This window comes from Ornithodoros turicata, chromosome 8 (assembly GCF_037126465.1).
Source record: "Ornithodoros turicata isolate Travis chromosome 8, ASM3712646v1, whole genome shotgun sequence".
Lineage (NCBI taxonomy): Eukaryota > Metazoa > Arthropoda > Arachnida > Ixodida > Argasidae > Ornithodoros > Ornithodoros turicata.
Window position 1 is genome coordinate 29,293,161 of NC_088208.1, and position 22,402 is coordinate 29,315,562.

A 22,402-nucleotide genomic window follows, 5' to 3' on the forward strand; every position below is an offset into this window, starting at 1 on the left:
TGATTTACTACCGCTTTAAGTTATGTATTAAATCAAATTAAATTAAATTATGTGGCGGAGTCTATAGCGTTGTGTTTTCCATATTTGCAAACAATTATTTCGAAAGACAATTCGGAAGTAATGTAATGGTAACATTACTGTGATCGCATAGTAACTCTCTGAATTATGGAGTGCGAACGCAAAAATATGTACCGGGCAATAATTGAGAAATATACCCGGCAAATAGCTTTGAGCATGTAGGACGGCATAAAGAAAAAAAGGCTGAAAACCCCAATTAGGCCATAAACTACTGCAAGAGCCCAGTGGCATAGGTTCCTTCGTTTTCTTTTCGTTTTCTCTTAAGCTTTTCTTGACCCTTTTTTAAACAGGGGCTGAGTAGGTGAATAGATGAAGACTCTAATGAAGACCTACGAGTACTTCTACTGCATCTAACGGGTATCCTTAGAAAAGGTATCACGTTTCAACGGTAACATAAAATGTCAGGCACGTGGTGGACACCTGTACGACGGCAATATTGGCGTATTCGAAATGCTTCGTGGGTCTCAGAAAGAAGGCAGCGCAGCTGCGCGTTAAATGATGACGATGACGGTTGTCGAATGTCCGTTGTGAACTCTGCGGCCATGTCGTATGCCGAGAGAAAAGCAAGGTACGCATAAAGCCCGAAAACAATAATCCAGTGGGCTGTCGTTCTCTTCCTTAAAAAAAAAAAAAAACAGGTTTTTCCCTGACCTTCTCTACCCGACATGGTAGAATGCGCACAAAAAACACACATGTACACCAACTAGCCCAACGTCGATTGTTACATGTATAGCCAAACGACGTCGTAACAGGACACTTTGCGTGCTAGCGTCGTCGTGCAATATTGTATAATGTATGAGCGCTGCAGATTGCCAAGACTCAAGCTTACGCATTGTAGCATTATATAGGGCATCACAACGGAACTACCATGATAGAAGACACATTTACCTCCTTCCAATGGAGCGATTCTTTTTGCAGCGCCATATGACAACCAAGGTACGTTCCAGCCAGTAAAACACCCGCCACAATGCTCTCTTGCATGCGCACGGGCACCAGCGTGTAAGACACGTACACCAGAAACAGTGCGCACCACAGGTCAGACACCACGGCCCGTTCCTTCACAGTCGGATCAAGCACACCCAACAGAAGCACAGTCGCCACGAAGGACACCAAAACCAGATAACTGGTGACCAACAAGTGGAGTTGTTTGAAGAACGTCTGCAGGCTCACGTACACCAGCACAAGGTAGAAGACGAGCAACGCGCCAAACACGGCCGCACGAACCACGGGTGGTGTCCTCTGGCACAGCGCCAAGTCCACAATACATGCGGTGGCACAGACGGCCGCCATGACACCCAGGAGGGCGGTTAGACTTCGCCGGTTCAAGTGGAGGAAGTACCGCTGGTAGAGGGCATCGATATCGTTGCGGTGAAAATGTTGGTACCAGCAGAAATAATAGCAGGCCGTACAGCAGTCCATCTTGGTCTCCGTCGTCTTCACCTCTGTCATATCCCATGATGTGTCCTTGGCCGTGTCTCCCGTGTCCGCAGTGCCGGTCACCACTGCCATCTTTGTCCACGCCACGTGTGGGCTGCAAGAGAAAGAGTTCGTTCGCTTTATTTGGTTTCATCTAACACCCCTTTCACCCTACACTCTTTCATTGTCCTCCGATGACAAGCACTGCGGTAAATCACAAGAACGAGGCGAGAACAAGCGTACAAGGTCTACCGAGTCATAGTGTTCGCTTGGAGCCCTGGAGTACATGGCTCGTGTATACCTACTAATGAAAGAACGTAGACATTCAATTGTACAAGGCAGGAACATCGTATTCTTATTTCACCGAAACGTCTTCCGAGGTCCTCCCAACCTCCGCGGAGACATGCGTGAACTGTCCAAGTTGATGTGATGTACGGCCGTAGTGTGACATGGACGACCACCGGAGTCCCACAAACTCACGCTGCGAATGGGTGATGCGTTGCAAAAATACGTATAGTTGAACGTGGGTGTTTTTACAGACATACCGTATCAGCTCCAATAGGTCAAATCAGAATAATGCGCCTTAATTTGAGCGTCAGTGGTCACACTCTTGCTATGCAATCAGTATTGCCCAGCTCATATACAGGGTGTCCCCGCTAAAGGCGAACAGGGGTTTGAAATATATATATATCACCAGCAAACTCCTAAGGCAATGTCCTAATTAGCTCTCGATAATTAACTTTTTAATTATAAAAGCTACTAAGTTGTCGCAATGAGAACATCTGGTCGCTTTGGTCACCTGATACCGCAGCCGTTTTCAGAACAAAAATCCGTTCGATAGATCGTCCGCAAAAAAATCGTGAAGGAACACAATTTTTTTGCTTTATTTTGTTCATTGGGCATCTTCGGAGACACGTATTTCCTTCACCGCCAATGTGAGAGGGTGAAGGAGCACTGTGCCCCCGCATGCGCCGAAGATGAGCTTTAATTTGCGGAAAGAAAACAACAACAACAACAAGTGTATCGGGTGACCCTCTCGGAACAGCCCTCATCTTGGGTTGCATTTTCCGTGTTCTTTTAATAGAGAGTTCTAGCAGACCGTTGATAGCATGACTTGCGTCGAACCGTGTCAACCGGAACCAATCAGTGGATAAGATTCTGAGTCACGTAGGGCTGCGATTGGTTCCGATAGGCACGATAACCTTATCAACAGTATACTAGAACTCACTAATCTGTTTCCAGGACGCAAAAGGCGATAGTGCGCTCGTTCACCCTCTCACATTGGGGATGAAGGAAATACGTGTCTCCAAATAAAGCAAAAAATGGTGTTCCTTCACGAATTTTTTGCGGACGATCTGTTCTGAAAACGGTTGCGGTAACAGGTGACCAAAGGGACCAGATGTTCTCAATGGGACAACTTCGTAGCTTTTATAATTAAAAAGTGAATTATTGAAAGTTAATTAGGACATTGCCTAAGGAGTTTGCTGGTGCCCTCTTAAGAAGTGCCCGTCAGCATATACTACATTGCAACTGACTTCATCTCGAAAAAGGTGCAATATATATTTTCAAAAAAATCTGTTCGCATTTAGCTGGGAGACCCTGTATGTAGGGAGCGCATGCACTGCATAACGCGGGGCAACAGTCATAAAAATTCACATATCCACTACGCTCACCACCGAGACTTGTTTCAAAAGAGCCGTACTGCATAAACGAGAGACCTAATTCTCCCGAGCTTTTCTGCACGATAAAGCATTATGCAAATCTCCTGCACTTCACGTGGACCATGGAGACGTGGCATGACTATGACGGATGTACCTTGCTTCCGAGTTCCTGGAGTTTCGCAGTATTTCTTACGCTCTACTCGAAACACGCATTCACACAATTAGCGTGGGATCAGTAGCTAATGCGAATTTGCATCGCCCTCCTGCAAGTCTCGACGGAGCTACTCTAAAACATCACAACACCCTCACGCAATACACGCAGGATATGTGTCTTGTGTTTATGGGTGTGCAATATGTGCTGTGCAATATCTTTAATGGGTGCAATATGTTTATGTGTGTGTGTGTTTATGTATTTGTGTTATTTGTTTGTGTGAGATTACGCAATATATGTGTTTTGACACCGTCTTGCAATGAAGGACGCTGTTTGGAAAATATTGTGGCACGTTCGCTTATGTTTGCCCTAGTAAATAAGGTATATATTCAAAACAAACAATTTTTTACAAGGCGATGACTAATGTGAGTACAAGTTGCTTTTGTTGTGCGATGGCTAATGTGAGGTAGAGAGAGAAAATTGCGAGGTGAATTTGGCGCTGGCCTTACCAGACCTGCCTTGTAATTTATTACAAATAACTCAGCAACTGTGATTATAATTGCCTCCGGGTTTATCTTTGATATACGTAACCACCTAATTACATTTGCAGGTAATTTAGTAAAGCAAAGTTGAAATAATGGTTTTGTAAGCACGCGGTTGTAATGCAACCGCTTCAAAAAGGCAGTTTTTTTTACAAAGGGCATTTTTAAATTCAGTATTGTATTGTATTTATTTCGCCTCTGTGTTGCCCGAACATTTCTCGGGTTTAGCTCGATCTGAATTCTAGCCCCGAGTCGGTTTTGGTAAGGGCCTGGATAAACCTCTAATAATAATGATGACGATGATAATGATGATGATGACGACGATGACGACGATGATGACGACGACGACGATGATGACGACGATGCTGATCTTTATTAACTATTCCCTCACCTTCTTACTGCCGTGAGTTAAAGGACATCAGAAACGATATACCCCATCCCTTTCTCCTCCTTTCCCCTGTCTCGTTCTTTTCGTTTCGTCAGGAACGTCATCCCTGCAAAACGCTTCCTTCCGTTCGCGTACAACATCTAAGCGAAGCATAATGCGCGGACATGCTGCCTCGGAACATGGCCAAACATTTACCTTATCAAAAAAGGCAACACGGATAAGGGGCAAATCAGGGCAATGTGTAAACGTAGACGTCGTGCCGTTTCACAAAGTGTGCCGCGGAACACTTATGCGTACACCAGCTCCCGTGACACAGTGGTTAAGATAAGCGCTTTCCACTGGCAGGCTGTGCTGTCCGCGGTTTTTCCCACCGGTTTTCCGGCGGACTTCAGACGAATGTCCGCACAGTGCACACTGAAGTCTGCCCAGGACGCATTACTAACCCCCTGTCCTCCCTCCATCTGTCCACGCCCGTACGCCGCTTATCGCCACAGTTCCTTCGCGGTGCTAACAAGGAATACAAAAAGTAAGTTGCTGGCATCCGTTTTAGGGAGAATAAGAGGCAACAATTTCAACAACAACAATACAGGATGGAGAAATGATGATGAACGAAAGTGTCTACGTTACTATTGGTTCCGGCCTTTCTATGTAACGCATGGTACCCGCACGACTGAACTGGTATTTTGGGAGCCCCCGATTCTTTCCTGAGGCTACGACTGGCTTCCGGCAGCCGCGGTCTGAAACTGTCAATATCACTGATCTCGTCTCCTCTGTCCAGCAAGCAAAATCCGATGGGCTCTTAACGGCCGCTGTGTTCCTTGATGTGGCGAAAGCATACGACGGTGTTCTCCGCAATGCGCAGGTTGCATCGCTTCAAGAAGGTGGTGTGGGCGGTTGTACCCTTGCCTGATTGCAAGCCTTCCTCTCCGACAGGTCTCTGTTTGTACGCACAGAAGAGGGTGACAGCGCCAACTACTCTGTGCATCGTGGGGTTCCACAGGGAGGCGTCCTCAGCCCGCTCCTGTTTAATGTCATCCTGGCATACCTCCCTTCTCTTCTGCCCAAGCATACCCATATTACGATCTCTGCTGATAACATTTGCATCTGGACTTGTGCAACGCGCCTTGATGCCATCCGGTGTCGTCTGCAACATGCACTGCATCTTATTGCGGCCTATCTTGTTGACCGTGGGTTGCCTGTCTCACCGGCTAAGACAGTAGCTATGACATTCACGCTGGCGCTGCTCTTTCCGCAAATACCCCCTGCTGGTAGCCGGCTCTAGACTGAACTACGTCTCGCACTCTCGCTACCTCGGCATCATCATTGATAAGGGACTGACATGGTCGCGACAGATCAAATATCTCTCTGTGCTAGCGCCCGCGTCTACAGTAATGTGCCCCGGCACCTCTGTGGATCCACCTGGGGCCCGTCCTGTACTGACCTCCGTCGTATGCATTGTTCCCTGCTGCTCGGCACTATGCGCTATAGCCCTGCATACCTGTCCTGTATGGACCTCCAGCACTCACGAGCGGTAGCTGCTAAATATTCAGGCCAGAAGCCTCCGCCTAAATTTTTTTTGGCACTGCCGAAGACTAGGGAAGCCTTCTCAGTTTTGATGGAGGCACGGGAACCATCGGTGCTTATTCTTCGCGATAGTGTTGCCTTGCACGCGTACACGCGTTATCTTGCCTGCTATTCGGCTCATTACCTCTGTGACATTGCTCGACGCTATCCCGCATCTGCATTCGGTCAAGCTATTCTTCGTTTGCGGTGCATCATCCCTTCAGCTATGGCCCGGACATCCTATGCGCCACCCGTGTGGACACTTCACTACCTTGCTGTACGACCGTCCATTCCGGGTATTAGGAAAAAAGAATGCTGTGCCAGCAGTTGTGGCTTGCCAACTGACCGTGCACCACATCCACAGCCACCACCAGCATCGAACCCAAGTATACACTAATGCTCCAGTCTCGATAGTTGGGTCGCCCCTCTTATGTCATCTGCCGAGGCCGAGGCATTCGCACTACTGGCCGCTTTGAGACACGTTCCCTCGTTGGCGCCCAGGGCCTGGACGATCCTCACCGACAGTAAAGTGGCTCTGGGTGCGCTGGCCTCTTACTCTGCTGCAGTCATCAGTGACACCTACACCACGATCATCGCCCTGCACTCCGAACTTGTAACCCTGGGATACGGCGTGGTATTCCAATGGATTCCGAGCCATGTCGGACTTCTTGGGAACGATCGTGCTGACGCTCTCGCTCGGCACGCCCACGACAGTGAGCAGCCAACTCTCCTTCCCCTTACGCCCCTTATGTGCTAACTGAAAATCCATTGCTTCATTGTCAACTGCACGCAGCTCTTTCAGCAAGAAGTTATACGCACCAATACCTTCCTTAAATCCATTTACCCGCTAATGCCTCATGCTGTATGTGGCCGCATCCCGCGCATCGAGGAGTTTGTCGCTTCATCTGCTGCGGCTGAATGTGGCATGAACTCCACTCCTCCTGCCCCACGTGTGCCTCACGCGCAACACATACCCCTTACCTGCCAGCGATACGAGGGTCACCGATCCAGTGTCCGGTGCCGTCTCGCTCATCTAGGCTACAGAGAGCTTTCCCTGGCGGTGCTACTTGGCCCTACCGAGCACGCTGAGGCCACGTCTGCGCTGACACGATTCCTTCAGGAAGCTAAGCTCTTGGGCGATCTCTCACACCTGCTATATGACTGGCTGCACAACGATTAGTGAAGGAACAGTCTTTTCCTGTATTTCTTCTTAATTTTCTGTCTATGCTGCTTCATCTTCCTGTTTGTTTTGCTTTTGGGAATAGCAAGCCTACATCATGGCTAACCATTCTCTTCTTTCTTTTACTCTTTTTTTTTAATCAGCATTAAACACATCCCCCTCACCGCCTTTTTACGTGACAGAAGAGAAAAAAGTTTATTACACAAAGTTTAATTCCACTCCGGCAGCGGTAAATGGCTTTGCATAAACATCCCTCAATTTTCCGCTCGCGACAGCTCGAAAAGTAATCTCCCCGATTCTGTCCTCTCTCTCTACATTTAGGCCGCATTTGTAATAAGGGCTAAACACAGTCAGGTTTAAAACAGCTCCTGCGTAGTAGCGTGTTCTAAATGAAACCCAGGTGTGCGGCACTAATGAATGAAGAACACAATCAGTTTTTCATCCAATCTTCTTCTTTTTTTTCCCCGAACTCCAAACACCATATTCTATATATATATGTAAAAAAGAGGAGTAAATTGGAGTGTAATTGCAGCTTCTAGTCCGTCAGATTGCAATTACAATACTCCCCGTTTTAGATTTTCACCCTCAAATCCACTCCCCAGCACTGCTAGATGTCCCTAAATTTAGTATAAGCTGCCATGCATTGAGCCCCGAGAGGGGCTGATGATTGTTGCAATGCATCTATAGTCATGTTGAACCTAAGAACTGCATCTCAGGCGCTTTTTTTTCTATGCATTCTTAACACGTTGAAGTATGGAAGTCAGTCTGTTAAACGCAAGTATGATCTGAAAGAAAAAAAGAAAAAAAAAGAATAAAAGATGAATCAAACGTTCCAAAAACAATGTTATCTTCTGGTAGTTAAACACAGAGAAAAGCACCGGACTGTAGTCCCCAAGAGGACAAAAATTGCTCTTTTCCTCTTATAGTGTAGACGTGAAAAAAAAAAAAAAAGTCCTCCCCTGCAGATCTTGACAGCGGTAAGCGTCGAAGTTCTCTCTCTCTCTCTTTCTTGTAACGAGAGTGTTCTGCAAGGCCGTAATAGCTGGCCGTGGTATACTACCCGCTTTGAGTGAAACACAGAGCTCTGAGAGCTTAGCGCTCCAGAAAGAATTGCTTGCTTTTGCCTTGTCTGGCACTCACACCAGTCTGGCGTCCAACCCGAATAATAATAATAATCGCCCGTTAATGCAATGGTACAAAAGAAACCAAATAACCACACACGCACGTGTGCCCATCTGGTTTAATATCTTTCTCGGCACTGTTTATCTGCGTGAGACCTCCAACAGACAAAAGAGGCGAGACCGTATAGGGTCCACGAAAGGCCGAAATTACAGCTCACACCTGACTGAACCCACTAATAGAATCCGACACACTCATTCCCCGGGTGTAACACTGTATGCGTGTGTTGTTGGCTTAGCACCCGGATGGAGCCCGGCGAACCAACATCTTCTGCAGGCGGCCAATCCCCCATGCGCAGGTCCGCGGGGACTAATTGGTCAGATCCGGGCCCAGGCGTCTACCGCGCCCTCCGGTGAGAGCCCCACGGGCTAGTGTCAATCGCAGGGGCGGCTTTATATAAACAAAGGTGTATACGCTCTGTCGGTTTGTTTGTTGCATCTCAGCGGGAGATTTTCGAGCGTATTCAAGCTGTCTCGCGCACATGCTCGCCTCGCGAGGTTCGGTAATGCACCGTCTGGACCTTCTGTTCTCTGCATGAGCCTTTCAGGCATCGTTCCTTCGTGGACATGCAAAGGTTGGGCCAAAAAGTTTAAGGAATGCGGGAGCGACGTACTTTTTCTTCGGTGCGACACACTAGCGGCTGGCGGAAGCGGATGGGTTTACTGTGTCGGAGGGGTGGAAGGGTGCGCTGTTAGCGACGCACAACGGAAACTTCCACTTCCCAGACACACCCAAGCGATACCGGAACTACCACTGTGTGTCGCTAACAGCGCAAGCTTCCACTCCTCCGACGCAGTGAACTCTCCCGCTTCCGCCGGCCGCTAGGGTAAACTTTTGTCCCGACCTGTACAGCTCCTGTCAAACTTAATAATAACACGTCATCTCATGTAACAACAACGTAACATCTCATTTACGAGCGTGACATTAGCCACCCCGGGGAGGGGGCACTGGGGTAATATTAAGTGAACAAAATCCTTGCATTAAACTAACGGAATAATTTTGTTCAATTAAAGTTTCCTCATGGCCCCCAAGGGCTGCTAAAATCGCGCTCGGGGACGAGACCACATTCCCCCCCCCCCCCGGTGTTATTATTAACTTTGACGGAAGCTGTACGATGCATGAAGCTTGCGAATCTCCGTGCAAGGCGTTTGCTAAATCTAGTCTGCGCAGTGTATTGTGAGCAAGTATCGGGTGTATCGCACGTAGAATAAAGCGATGTTGTGAGGTCCTGAACATCGAAGACACCTTGTACGCTGTAGCTGCTCCCAATCCCCCTTCCACCCGGTTAGAATTTACATGTGACATGTGTCGCGATAACTTTGGCAGAGGGAAAGAGAAGTCACTTCGAAAATTCGGTATTACTAAATGGAAAAAAAAAATGGAATGGTACCAATGTTTGCAATAAAATAGTAGCGAAAACAAAGCAAAATACTAAAGGAAGTCTTGCGACGGCTCTTCTGATGTTGTTTTTCTTGCTCATATTTCTGTGTTCGCATTTTGTGTAGCATCGCTCTTCGTTTACCTCTGATGAACAATTTGTTGATTGACTGATTGATTTCTATTTTTCTGGTGCCCATGAACGGCCAGAGGGGCCTCCCTAATGGTGCACCACACAAACAATCAATACGAAGAAATGAATTAAAACACCATAATTACATGAAATAAAACAAGGTCGAATAAAGTTGCAATTCATATCCTAAACACTGTCGTGAACAAGCACGAGTGTGCTTCCCAGTTTTTGTGCAAACACATTCTCGTATCACGTCACAAGTTATATCCGTGTCGATATGCCCTTCGCCGAAACGACTGGGCGAAAGACGCGCCGACACAGGAGATAAACGCGTTGTCGGGGGCATTTCAAGAGAAACAAGAGCGTGCTGTTCTTCAGGAGAGCTTGCATAAAAGCGCAATCTATTCGATGGCGCACGATTTATAAGAGCGTAATTGCAATCGGAGGCGGTTGTTGTACCAGAGCTGCAGTGAAAACGAGCCGTCTCGTGAGCGTGTCGCTTTCTTGTGTCTCATTTTTTGAAAGAAAAAAGGGGGAGAGAAAAAGGGGGAGTTATTTATTTACTAGTGGAAAGTTAAGGGGGAAGTCAACGTTGCAGCGGAAGCTCCGCCTTCGTCCGCCTTCCTGACGAAGGCGGAGCTTCCGCCGCAACGTTGACTTCCCCCTTAACCTTCCACTAGTAAATAAATAACTCCCCCTTTTTCTACTTCCTACATCTTCGTTGTCTGCCTCATATTTTGTTAGTACCTATATATACATATATATTATGCCGTGCTAGCGCCCTGAAGCAACTGTGGCTACGAGCGGCGTAAAGACGTGGAAAGATGGAGAGAGGACAGAAGGAAGGAGTAGGGGTCAGGGGACTTAGTATGCGTCCTGGGCCGACTTCAGGGGGAACGTGCCGGAAAACCGAGGCGAAACCTCAGACAGCACATCCATTGGTGGGATTCGAACCCACCACCTCCCAGGCTTTCTGACAATGTATATGAATGTGCTTTATTTATTTATTCTTCTATTATTATTATTTTTTCACACAATGTACTGAAACAAATCTAGACATTATACATCACTGTCGACACTTTCGGCGTGCGCCGTCCATTTTCTACGGAGCAGAAGAAATAGAAGCCTCTAACTTCCCCGATGCCGTACTTTATCTCCTGTAATCCCACACATTTCGCACACAAGGATGTGTGCTCACAGAAAAACAAACACCATCTCCTTTTTTTTATCTTGCAGACAAACAAACAAGCATCACGTGCGCTTATTTCGCGACCTTTCTTTCTTTTCTTGCACGGTGAAACTGCGCCCTCTATACGAACGCGACTGTCACCCGAATTTCGCGCGTCCTGTTTTCCGCTGCCATTAAACACCTATAGCAGGCACGCTACTGGTACATAAAACGTGCTAATGTCCGGAAGTAAAACAAAGCTTTAGGACTTCTCAGAGAACAATTCCGCTCTTTGTCTTGCTTTTACGATCCCAGGAAACATGCTCGAGTCAGCCCGTATGGACAACTTTACAAGCTCGTTAAGTGTTTCAATCTTCTCGAGAGTGTCTCCGAAGCTCAATGCTGCAATGGAACGCACGTAGTATCCGGATTACAAGCACATCCGTCGAATGCGATAAATGCGATCTATTGTGTTCGCTATACAGCCTATAAAGAATAGCAGAAACGCTATAAAAGTACACAGGGGGTGTAGGTTGAATAAATAATGAACCTTTCTGTTGCGGCAACCATCCCGGTGCTCTACCGCAATTTGCGCTGTTCATGCAGCACTGATGTCAATAAAAGGGGAGAAAACGAGAGGCGAAAAAAGTTGCCCTTATTCATTTATCGATTTTCTCAATTCTATTGATTACTCAGTAGACAAAATATAAAAACGCCAAAAAGAGCGCGATGCATATATGTAGTCAGAACATATAGTTCAAGTGGTGAGGAGTATCTACAGGCCGTCCCGACGTAATTAATCCTTTTGCCGTATGCTTTATTGATTTTGCAATTTCCCCAGTCACCATCATGAATTTACCTGTTGTTGCAAGCAAAATTAATCTTCGTGGCGTAGTTTTTAATCGTTATTCCGTAGAACTCAATCCTCATTCTGTAATTTTTTACCCTTGTACCATGAAATTTAATCTCTGCGCTACCATTTTTTTATCTTTCTGTCACTGAATTTCACCTACGTGACACTGATTTTAATCCAACTGTCTTTAAGTCACTGATTTTAATCCAACGCTAGTAGTCACAAAATTAACGGTACTTCACTGCAATATTGAGATGTGAAAACTCACAGGATGTTCTACTAACAGTTTACAGAGTATTGGATTAAACAGTGTCAAAATTGGATTAAAATGAATAGCACAGAGACTAAATCTATTGACTCAAATGCTAAAAAATGCAGCACCAAGATCAAATTCCATGGTACAAGGATTAAGAATGACAGAACGATGAATTAAATTCTCACTCAGCGGGCTGCACTCTGGCCGAGTACCAATCTGAGAGCGCTTTCGCTCCTCCAATACGACTCTGGAAGTATGCGTACGAATGTTCGTTGCAAGCACACGACGTTCCGTGCCTGATTGAATGAAGGAAACAGCACAAAAATTAAGAATACTCCTTTTGCAGCTTTCTATGCCGGCCTTGTCGTTCCTCGAGGTCGTCATGACACCGAATCTTTACGGACGACAAACCTCCAACAACACCGAATATCCTCTGGATGTATAAATAACGTCATAACGGATTCGTACGTCCGATGGATATCATTCAGATGTACATCGGACGTGCGAATTCGTTGGGACGTTATTCGTACATCCAGAGGATATCCGGTGTTGTTGGGGCGCGTCTCTATGTCCCGATATTGCCAGCTCACGGGATGAGTGCGAGCGAGGTATAGCGCGACATTAAGATGTGGGTCGCTCTCCACTCGTAAACAATACAGATGTGGGGCTCTCTCTGCGATGACACGAATAATTGCGCTGGAGATTGCACATGCTCCATTTCACCATTTATTCCCCCCTCAGTTCGGCATAGACGATTTTATCGAAAACCCTTGGCCTCCTGAGGGAATAAGTGATGGTGTGGTTCATGCTGTAACGGCGCTAAGGTGAAACCCCTCACGTCACCGTCGTCACGTATGTTATTGTTGTCCTTGATTTAGGTGACGTTTACAGCACTACACTGCTGACCTTAAAAGGCGTTAGGAAAATATTAATACTAATAATATATAATATTAATAGTGTGTATCCACGCATAATGTTATACGGACGCAGAAGAAAAGTACTTGGGTGTGGCTTGCGCACCCCCAAGTGCCTGGAATGGAAGTGTCTCTGCGCAGCTCCACAGCTTCCCCCTCTCCCCTATTGCCGGTGGAGCGGCCCCATGGTCCCTCTCCCAAATAAGGGATATTTTACCCTCTCCCCAGGGCCGAGACGAACTACCGTGGCGTATAGTATTCTAATGCACTGCAAGGCTATACCGCACTGGCTTAACGTTGTGGCTCTCACATGCCTGGTTTGCACAGCTTTCCAACTCCTTCTACTCCTTGGAACCCAAACACGGAGGCACTTACATTACATCGCGCCGCCTAGGTGTTTGCTGCATGCACTTCCATCCATCTCAATGGCTGCGAAAATCGAAAGCACATCGTGCTTATTCGAGCGAGAAAATGCGACCAGCGAAGCCGAACGGAAACACCGTACACAGGTCCTCGGATTCTCGACAGGAAACGGTGGGAAAGCAGTGCGGAACAAAAGAAGCAGAGGAAGGACACAAAACGCGCCCCTGAAAGAGATGTCCCAGAGAACGATGAGAGGGGCATCTATGTAATCGGTTGCTCCTGAGTAAGAAAGCAGTCTTTCGGTATATGTGGCGGTATTTGGGGTGATGTTGTAAGCTGTGTACCGTCGTTGGCTTCGCAGTCGTGGGCATCGTCACAACTATATCTAGCTGGTATAGAGGTGATGATAAAATAGGATGAGCGTGTGGAGTGAGCACGATGGGTGGTTGTCCCGAAATCGAAGTCGAAAACCGAGCTGGGCCTAAGGCTATTCGTTGTTGAAATGCAACTCGTTCAAACGATACTTCAGTTTCTTAAATATCATCTGATTGAGTTGCATTGTATCATCTGAATTGCACGGCATTCTTAAGTTAAGAATGCCGTGCGTGTTTGAAAATCAAACATTGTTTGCCCGTGCACGTACGGTTGTCTGTCACGGCTTGTATGCAAACGAACTGTAAAGTAGCTGTGTAGTAAATTAGTTACATAACCTTAGCTGTATCTAGTTACTTTCTGAAAGCAGTAACCGTAACTCATCGATACTTTTGGCCTGTCCCCATGACTGCTTCAGGGTTTTGTTGTTGTTTTTGTTGTCGTAACCGTGTTTTCATACGTCAAGTGATCAGCGTCAAATGGAAGCATTTGGTTCATGGGAAGCACTCAACGCAAACTGATGCCATGAAGAAAGCTGTCAAAATCAAAGATCAGCAACGTGATGTCGATTACTTCATTAGAATCAGGTGATCGGCATATCGTATACCGTCTGCTACTATAGGTCTCGTTATTGTGAAATACACTGGGCATACAGCTTAAGTCAGACGGGAATTATGCCGAGTGATAAGAGGATAAGCTTCTGCATATGAATGGGGACAGGCTACGCAATTATTTTGTAACAGGCTTATCTAGATAGTAGTGTGAGGCGAACGCAAACAAGTTCATTAACTGGTAGCACGGCGCTGGAGTAGCAGCCACCACTACCTCAATTTCTTTTTGCTTTCATCCAACACAATCCGTTATCCATCCAATCCACTAAAAAAAAAGCATGGGTTCGCGTCAGGCATATCTGATGTGAGACCTGACTTCAAGGCCCTCAGCGTCGTCAACGGAAGAAAACTGATACGGAAGTGCTGCAAATTTGAATCTGGCAACTATGTGCTGCATTAAAGTTCATGCGGTGTTTCTGGGAGGACCTGTGAGGAAATAAAGCGGATGCTCCTCGTAATCGCGGACTGTACAATTTAATTGCTGCAGAACGAACTTTGATAGGAGGAAGAAGCAAAAATATAATTTCGCGAAAGACGTTATCCGCGAAAGAAAACTACTTTTGTCGAACATCCGCCGCACACTTATTAATGTTCTCTTCGAAACGTCGCGGAGCGGAGCAAATTTTTTACTGCTGTACGCGTACATAAACTAATTAGTAGCAGATTTTTACTGCTTACCGAAATAGTCGACAACCCACACCACATTTCCGCTAGTAAAAACAAAAATATAAAACTAGCGAATTCGCGTGCAACGATCGTTTACAGCGTTTATATCGGATTTTATTGCAGCTTGGATGCCATAATAGCAGTTATCATGCGATTCCTCATCTGTGCACCGTAAATCTTTTAACACGAGCGTCAACCTTTCTTGCACTTTCGATGAGCATATGACTAACTAGTCAGCTGGCAAGCCGAGCGAAACTTGCTTTTGGAGAAAGCCACTCGATAAGTTTTCGTTCGTGGAAGCAGTTAGAGGGAACAAGTGAGAAAAATAATGTGGCATTTCACTCGACCCCTTCCTTTGTTTTCACTCATACAGAGGGGATAATAAGTGCAGGGTGTGGTGGCAGGCGCGTACGGGTACGGCGCTGTCACTCGAAAATCATGGATCCGCCCGTTGTACAAAGAAAGATTGACCCACAGATGAGGGTCTATATTACGAGAGCTCAATGGCATGCCGACGCGAAGGGCTTGCGTTGACATGCTGTTAGCGGCATCTGTGATATTTTCGTAAGCTGCACAACGATTTGGCCAATATTGGACCAGCATTGGCAATACTGACCCAATATTGGTCCAATATTGGACTAACATTGGCAATACTGGCCCAATATTGGTCCAATCTTGGTCTAATATTGGACTAACATTTGGACTAACATTGGGCAATAATGGCACAAAATTGGTCCAATCTTGGTCCAACCTTGGCAATATTTGGCCAAGATGTGCTGCCTGGGTTAGCAGCACATATACCGAGCGATATATATATATATATATATATATATATATATATATACCGAGTTTATCTGCGTTTAGTGCGAAAATAAAAATAAATAAAATAAAAGGATACGTACATTGAGGAGAATAAGTAGTATTGTAAAATAAGCAAATAGGAGCAGGAACAAAGCAATCAGCAGGAATGTACTTCGGTGGCAGGAGACTGGCTTTCTGAAGGAATATTTTTCTTGCTTTTTTTTATTTTCTTTTTGTAGGATGGACTTTGGGTATTCTGGCAGTTGGCTATTACCTATTTGTATTTATCCTCGCTTTATTCTGTTCAAGTTAATGCAAGAAGCGTCGGAAGAAACCGGTGGCTCTCCTCGTCCTGTCTGATTCTCACTCTTGCTTCAAATAACGGAAGAGTTTAACTTTGGTACTGTTCGCAGCAGCAGCGAGAAGGAAACTCAGCGGGAAGGCTCACGTTACCCTCTCTCTCGACGCGCAGCTTCGAAACGCAGAACTAAGAGCGGCCGACAGCTTGCGTGCCTCGAAACACGGTTTCTGCAAGTTATTTTTTATTTTACTTGCTTCTGCATTTTTTTTTTGCACCGATTACCATGGGAAGTAGGAAACGTGTGTAGTAATGGGGGGTTGGGGCCTAAATGTGACATACGCTTTCTGTTTCTGGCAACAAAACAAAATGAAGATCTTATATTGACTTGGGAAGTTTCGGAGTTCCGTTCAAGAAATGATATTTCTTTCAATTGAAATTGAATAAACTTTTTTGCGATACCTGTCAAAAGATCCTTACAGATAAATCTCGTTGATTGCAGACTTTGCCGCAGCGTGTTTTTCTTCTTTTTTTTTTCCTTTTTTTTGTTGTTGTTGTTTGACATGGTTACTGAAACACATACTCCGTTGGCCCATGCCGAGACGGATTGCTTTTTTCGCAAGCGTGAGACGTTGAGCATGTCGTCTGGGAGGACAAATCATTGCAGTTAGGTAAACATGTGGTGCTGAACACGGTTATTCGAAATGCATACTTTTGCATAGAAAGATATTCATATTCGTTCGTCACCTAACTGCAAGCCATTCCTCCTTGCATCTCTCTTGCGTTGAAAATGCGTACCAGTGCCTGAAATGTCACGTTCCCTCCTTCACAGGTGATGATGGCGACGATGGGAACAATGTTGATGTTGGCGAAAAAAACAAACAATAGGGGATGATGGGAACAAGAATATCTTCCATAGATCCACAGTAAAGCATGCAACGACCACATACCGAAACGTCAGTTCAGGACGCATACTAACCCCCCTGTCCCCCACTCCTTCCTTGCTGTCCTCTCTCTCCCACATCAGTACGCTGTTCATAGCCACAGTTTGCTTCGCGGCGCTAACACACATACACACACACAAAAAAACACCGAAACATTCATTCAAGCGTTCTTGGGCACAGCACGGTAAGCGTACATGCCTCTTCAATCAAGCGCGCTTCATGCTGCACAAAAGTCCCATTACTCCCACAGGCATTAAGTTTCCCCGTAAATGGGCCCTTTATGTGCCCGTGTAATGTCCCGCTACACTTCTGCTAAATTGTTTCCATCTTATCACTTCTTAATACGATACGTCCGCTTACTATACTTTCCCATTGTCTTTCGATAATTGGGTTTCGGGTCTCCGTGCGGTAGTTCGGTATATATTCCCAATAGCGTTCCTCGCGTTCCGCTGGCGTATGCCACGAATAACTCGGTGCCTTAGGGGGATTGCGGCTGCATGGAAGATAGAGAGCGGAAGCTCCGGGTGCACTATGGCTAATAAATAATGTGCGCTCGTTGCGACATTGTTAAGATAACCAGGTCCCGGAGTATGATGCATTTGCTGCAGCCGACTTTGTTCCCCGCTAACTGGATACGTTACCTCCTTCGTTCTGATCGATTTTATTGTCTACCATTATTATTAAGTTAGTGGTTTGTGGACGTTCTGCAGGACACTCACGTTGTTGTTGTTCTTTATCCAAAGCACCGATAGGATTGAGCCCATTAGGAGGAGTGGGCGGCAATACGCAGACATGCCTAGACCACATAGACAATGGTTGTGATAGTCGTCAAACCTTGTGGAAAGAGAAAGTTGCAGAGCAGTGAAAGGGCCTCCTCAATGGATTCCTCGTTCTTTCTTTCTTTTTTTTTTTTGTTGTTGTCACGGCGTGCTGCACATCAGACAGAAGTGAGTTTTTAATGCATCGTACGCTATCCTTTGCGTACGCAAAGGCGACCCGCGCGTACGCGTACGGTACGCGTACGGTACGCGAGCGTACCCGCACGCTCGTCCCCGCACTGCGCGAAGCTTTGTCTATGTTTTGCGCGTGGGCAGAACAACAAACACAGGCAAGTTTTAGTATATCGTACGTTATCGCCTTTGCGTACGTAAGGTATAGCGTTGGCGGTCCTGCGCACGCGCAAGACACAAGCAGAGCTTTGCGCGCTGCGCAGAACCGCCACGCTATCCCTTGCGCGCGTTAAAGGCGGTGGCGTACGTTATAAAACTCACTATTATCCCTTACGTACTCAGATGCGATAGCGTACGATGCAGTAAACCCCTTTAAATACGTGTTCCCGCATATAAGAATGACGATACTAGCTGACCTAAAGAGAGAGAGGGCGCGCGATATCTTTGCTGTGCACGCCATCAAGGAACCGCTCAACTCGTTCCAGACACCGAGCGATGCTGACGTCATTCCGTGACGTGGAGGGTCCCCCGCAAGCAGCGTCGCGCCACGTCCGCAAGATACGAACATTGAGTGAGGAAAGAAGAAACATCCCAAAAGTCATCTAGAATCATCTTGAATTCATCTTGAACCTTCTTGATGAAAATCAAGATGAAACGTCTCTCAAATTTATATATGTCTCATAAATATGGCTCGTATTATCTAGCCAGCATATATAGCAGCTCCCCGTGCCGATGCTACGTCACAGGGACCTCAGTACGTCACGACAGGCGCTTGAGCCGAAAGTCGTGCTGCACCGTTTATGGCTGCAATGCGGTTAAAATTAATTGCGCGTTTGCAAGGCATCGTATAGCGAATACACCGCGCATAGTGGCCCCCGATAGACTTTGATAAATGAAAGAGGGTTTCGTGTTTCGCGAGGATTTCACGTCGCTACAGCTAAACGTCCTTTCAGCATGTGACGGGTCAGATATTGTTTTTATATTCATTCATTCATTCGTTAATTATGCGACTACTTGAGCAAAGCCATGAACAACTCTTTCGGGTTCCAGTTACCTCCTTGTTTGCCAAAATCCTGCGTTGAATAACATTGAATGTGAATAAATAATACAAAAAAGGAGACTCGAATTACAACAGCGGATACGTTCTCGTCCCGCAGGGAAGGAACTAAAATTCTTCGCCATTAAAATTACCTACGACATTATGGGTTGGACGGGAAAACATCGAGCGTTCCGGAGCCTCTGCGTTCTTCGCAAGAAACAATCAATAATGTACTATAGCCCATAGCATGTGGGGCGAACGGAAGTCTTTAAAATGATACGAGAACGGCTCAGCAAGAGTATATAATACAAGTACTACATTAACTCGACGTACACAGCGTCGGCGACGACCGCCGAAGATGCGACGAGACGTGCAGAAGCAATACCGAATGTTCCTACAGAGGAAACAAATAAATGGAGCGTTACGTAACGTCAGACAACGTCGTATGTGATTACGTGAAATATTAATCCACGGCTACGCCGAGCAAAACGAACCCTCATCAGCTCATGTAATCTCCTGCGTGGCTCGCACTACTCCCGGAGGCGCACTTAGGCGCACTGCAGATGGCGCTTCGTAGTGTGCTAGTCGCATGGAAGGAATTGCCTAGATACATCGTCCTCCTGTAGGAACACTGGTACACTACGCGGAATCTATAGTGCGTCAGGAGATTTTTGTGAACGTCAGCTGGACTCTAATTCCCACGGCTGTCCGGTGATGTAAGGCTCACTTATGTTTTTTTAAATTTATTGTTAGTGCCGCGAAGTAACTGTGGCTATGAGTAGCGTACAGATGGGGACAGACGGAGAGAGGACAGCAGGAAGGAGTGGCGCACAGGGGGGCTTAGTATGCGTCGTGGGCCGACTTCAGGGGAAACTGCCGACATTCGTCTGGAAAGACTTCGGAAAACCGAGGGAAAACTTCAGACAACACAGCCGGTGGTAAATTCGAACCCACCACCTCCGAGTCTTCAGCACGACCTTGGCGCTGGTTTATTACATCATTACATCAATTACATCATTACATCAATGACATCATAATGTCCCGCCTTTGCGCGCTAGCTTGAAGACATAAACGTTCCAGCATAGCCAAGCAAAATCATCTCAAATGGCCGCCTCGCCAGGGTTGTTTGGATTGAATCCATATGGATTTTATCCGGTGGATTTTTTTTTTATCCACACCATTTTATCCGGATTTTGAGACATTTTCTCCGGATGTGATGTGAAAGACAATCTGAATTCAACGTCACACGGAAAGCTCCTGGTTTATTTTTTCTTGTAGTGTTGGCTGTTTGCAAGAGCCCAGGTACGCGCAGCATTAGCCTTTCACTTTTTAATTTTGTAACTTCTTAACTTAACTTTTTTGAGTCATAACTTTTCAGATTTAGCTTTTTCCCGCTTTCTTCTACTTCTGCCCATTCAGGGAGAGACTTTCTTCCGCTTCCTGGTAAGTAAAGTGCGCCGATACACGGCAGCTAATCCAGGCGTGTAGGATCCACACCATTCAACCGCGCGTGCATGGAACTCCACTTTTCGGAAAACAATAGAAACTGATGCAATGTTGCCAAAAATATCCGGGTTTTATAAAAAAAAAGCCCACTGTTTTTTTTTTTTTTTTCAACCATGCGCCTTGCCATTTACATTCCGAAATCGACGTTTTTGAATTCGAATTCTAATTCCTCGCACTTACCCGCCGTACTTTTCAACTAATGAACGACCGCAGTACTGGCGAAGACTGGGTCGTAATTACGTTACGTAATTACTTATCCGAGGGAGGATCAGAAGATCCAACATTGAGAAAGCATTTACTGGAGGAATGCCTTATGAGTGCAACGAAGCAATAGTAATGAATATTTAATTAATTCAACTCTTTGACCCGAACATTCGCTGCATACTTCCTGCCTGCATCGCTTTGTTTCTTGCGCGCGGACAGTCGTATATTTATTAGCTGGAGGTCACGTGGAAGAGGAAGAGGGGGGAGGGGGGTTTGTTTACGGAGAGACACGCTTCATTATACCTGTTTACTCGTCTGGAAAGGAAGCCTTTTGGAAGGGAACGGCAAAAATTATCTTCATAATTGTTTATAGTCGCGTGAAACGACACCGTCAGCTGTATGCACGTGGAGTATTCCCATAACCCCAGACTAAACACAGTAAAGACAAACATAACGGAGCTACGAAAACAATAACGCTTCCGTGCTCGAGAAGAGAGATCTGCCTTCTCTGCTCGAGGTATATAGAGTCCGGTGAAATGGGATTATCTCGGAGAAGTTACAAAGCCATATTCAGCGTACACAGACATCCTGCCAGTGTTAAAGAGAGCTGTCTTACACACACGTCACGCGGCCACACGTTTTCCCACCGCACCGGACTGAACACATCAACAGTTCCTCCGATGTTCTTTATGCTAGATTGAGGATTGGGCACACATGGCTCACGCATCACCACCTACTTAGAGGTCAGGATCCGCCAGCTTGCGTGCACTGCAGTGACAGCTTGACTGTCTTGCACGTACCGGCATCGTGCCCTCACTTCGAACACCAACGCCAACAGTATTTCACCTCACTCTGCCGATACAATGTCCCACTCCACCCAGCCCTTCTACTGGGTGACACTCCTCTTGTGCCGTTTGATAATGTTACCCAGTTTTTGACCATCTGTGGGCTACTTAGTCAGATGTAGATGTTCAGCATTGCTCCGCTTTTAGCCTTTATCACCCAACTCCTCATGTAAATCTCTCATTCTGGATCATCTCATCGCTCACACCTGTAGATAGCTTTTAACTGCCACACTCACTTGGTATCGTCATCCTCCTCTCTCTCTTATCACGGATCATCTCATCGCTCATACCTGTGGATAGCTTTTAACTACTACACTCACTCGTTATTATCACTTGTTGTTATCGTGCTCTCTCTCTCTCTCCAACATCATCTCTCCCATAATCATCTCTCACACACTCACCATAGTTGTGGCGCTCTATGGCCTTTGTTGCCTTTGTGCCATTAAACGCATAATCTCTCTCTCTCTCTCTCGCACTCTCAGGGCGTCTTTATCGGATATTAAAGGCTGTTTGTTGTGATCGCTTACGCGACTTGAAAACGACGTGGAGATAAACGGCTTCTCGACCTGTTAAAGGGGCACGACAGTGCGATGGTTGGGCAAATGGCTTGAGGAGACCACATGGCAGGCTTGATCGGTATTGCCGCCGTTCTTGCGAAGGAGAAAAGAAATTGGCGTTTCCTTTCACGGACGACGCAACGGATGAATCTCGTTTCTTTTGTATTGCTTTCAAGGCAACGGGATCTTTCATTCCGTAAAGAGGAATTTTTCCACCTCCGGCGCCCCTTTAAATATCCTTTCTCTTGCTCTTTCTTTGCTTTTTTTTCTTTTTCGTTGAACGTCAAGGAGTGACATTTCGAGGGACGAGAGAAATGTTCACATGCAAGTTTGCAAGTTTACGGAGCTAGTTTGCGAGTTTACAGAGCACGTTCGCAGAGCAAGTTC

General features: G+C 46.2%; 1 protein-coding gene and 1 long non-coding RNA gene across 9 annotated transcripts in view; one reads left to right on the forward strand and one right to left on the reverse strand.

The window, feature by feature from the left end:
* Window positions 1-22,402, reverse strand: part of LOC135366884 (adenylate cyclase type 5-like) — a 109,380-nt gene that overhangs the window by 19,809 nt on the left and 67,169 nt on the right. For all 6 annotated transcript variants that reach the window (XM_064599848.1, XM_064599849.1, XM_064599846.1 and 3 more), the window contains one exon: window positions 967-1,609. In XM_064599848.1, the coding sequence (XP_064455918.1) occupies window positions 967-1,609 (643 nt within the window). The remainder of the gene's footprint in view (window positions 1-966; window positions 1,610-22,402) is intronic.
* LOC135366886 (uncharacterized) overlaps window positions 1-22,402 on the forward strand; it is a 211,484-nt gene that overhangs the window by 11,587 nt on the left and 177,495 nt on the right. The gene's annotated exons all lie outside the window — the stretch shown is intronic.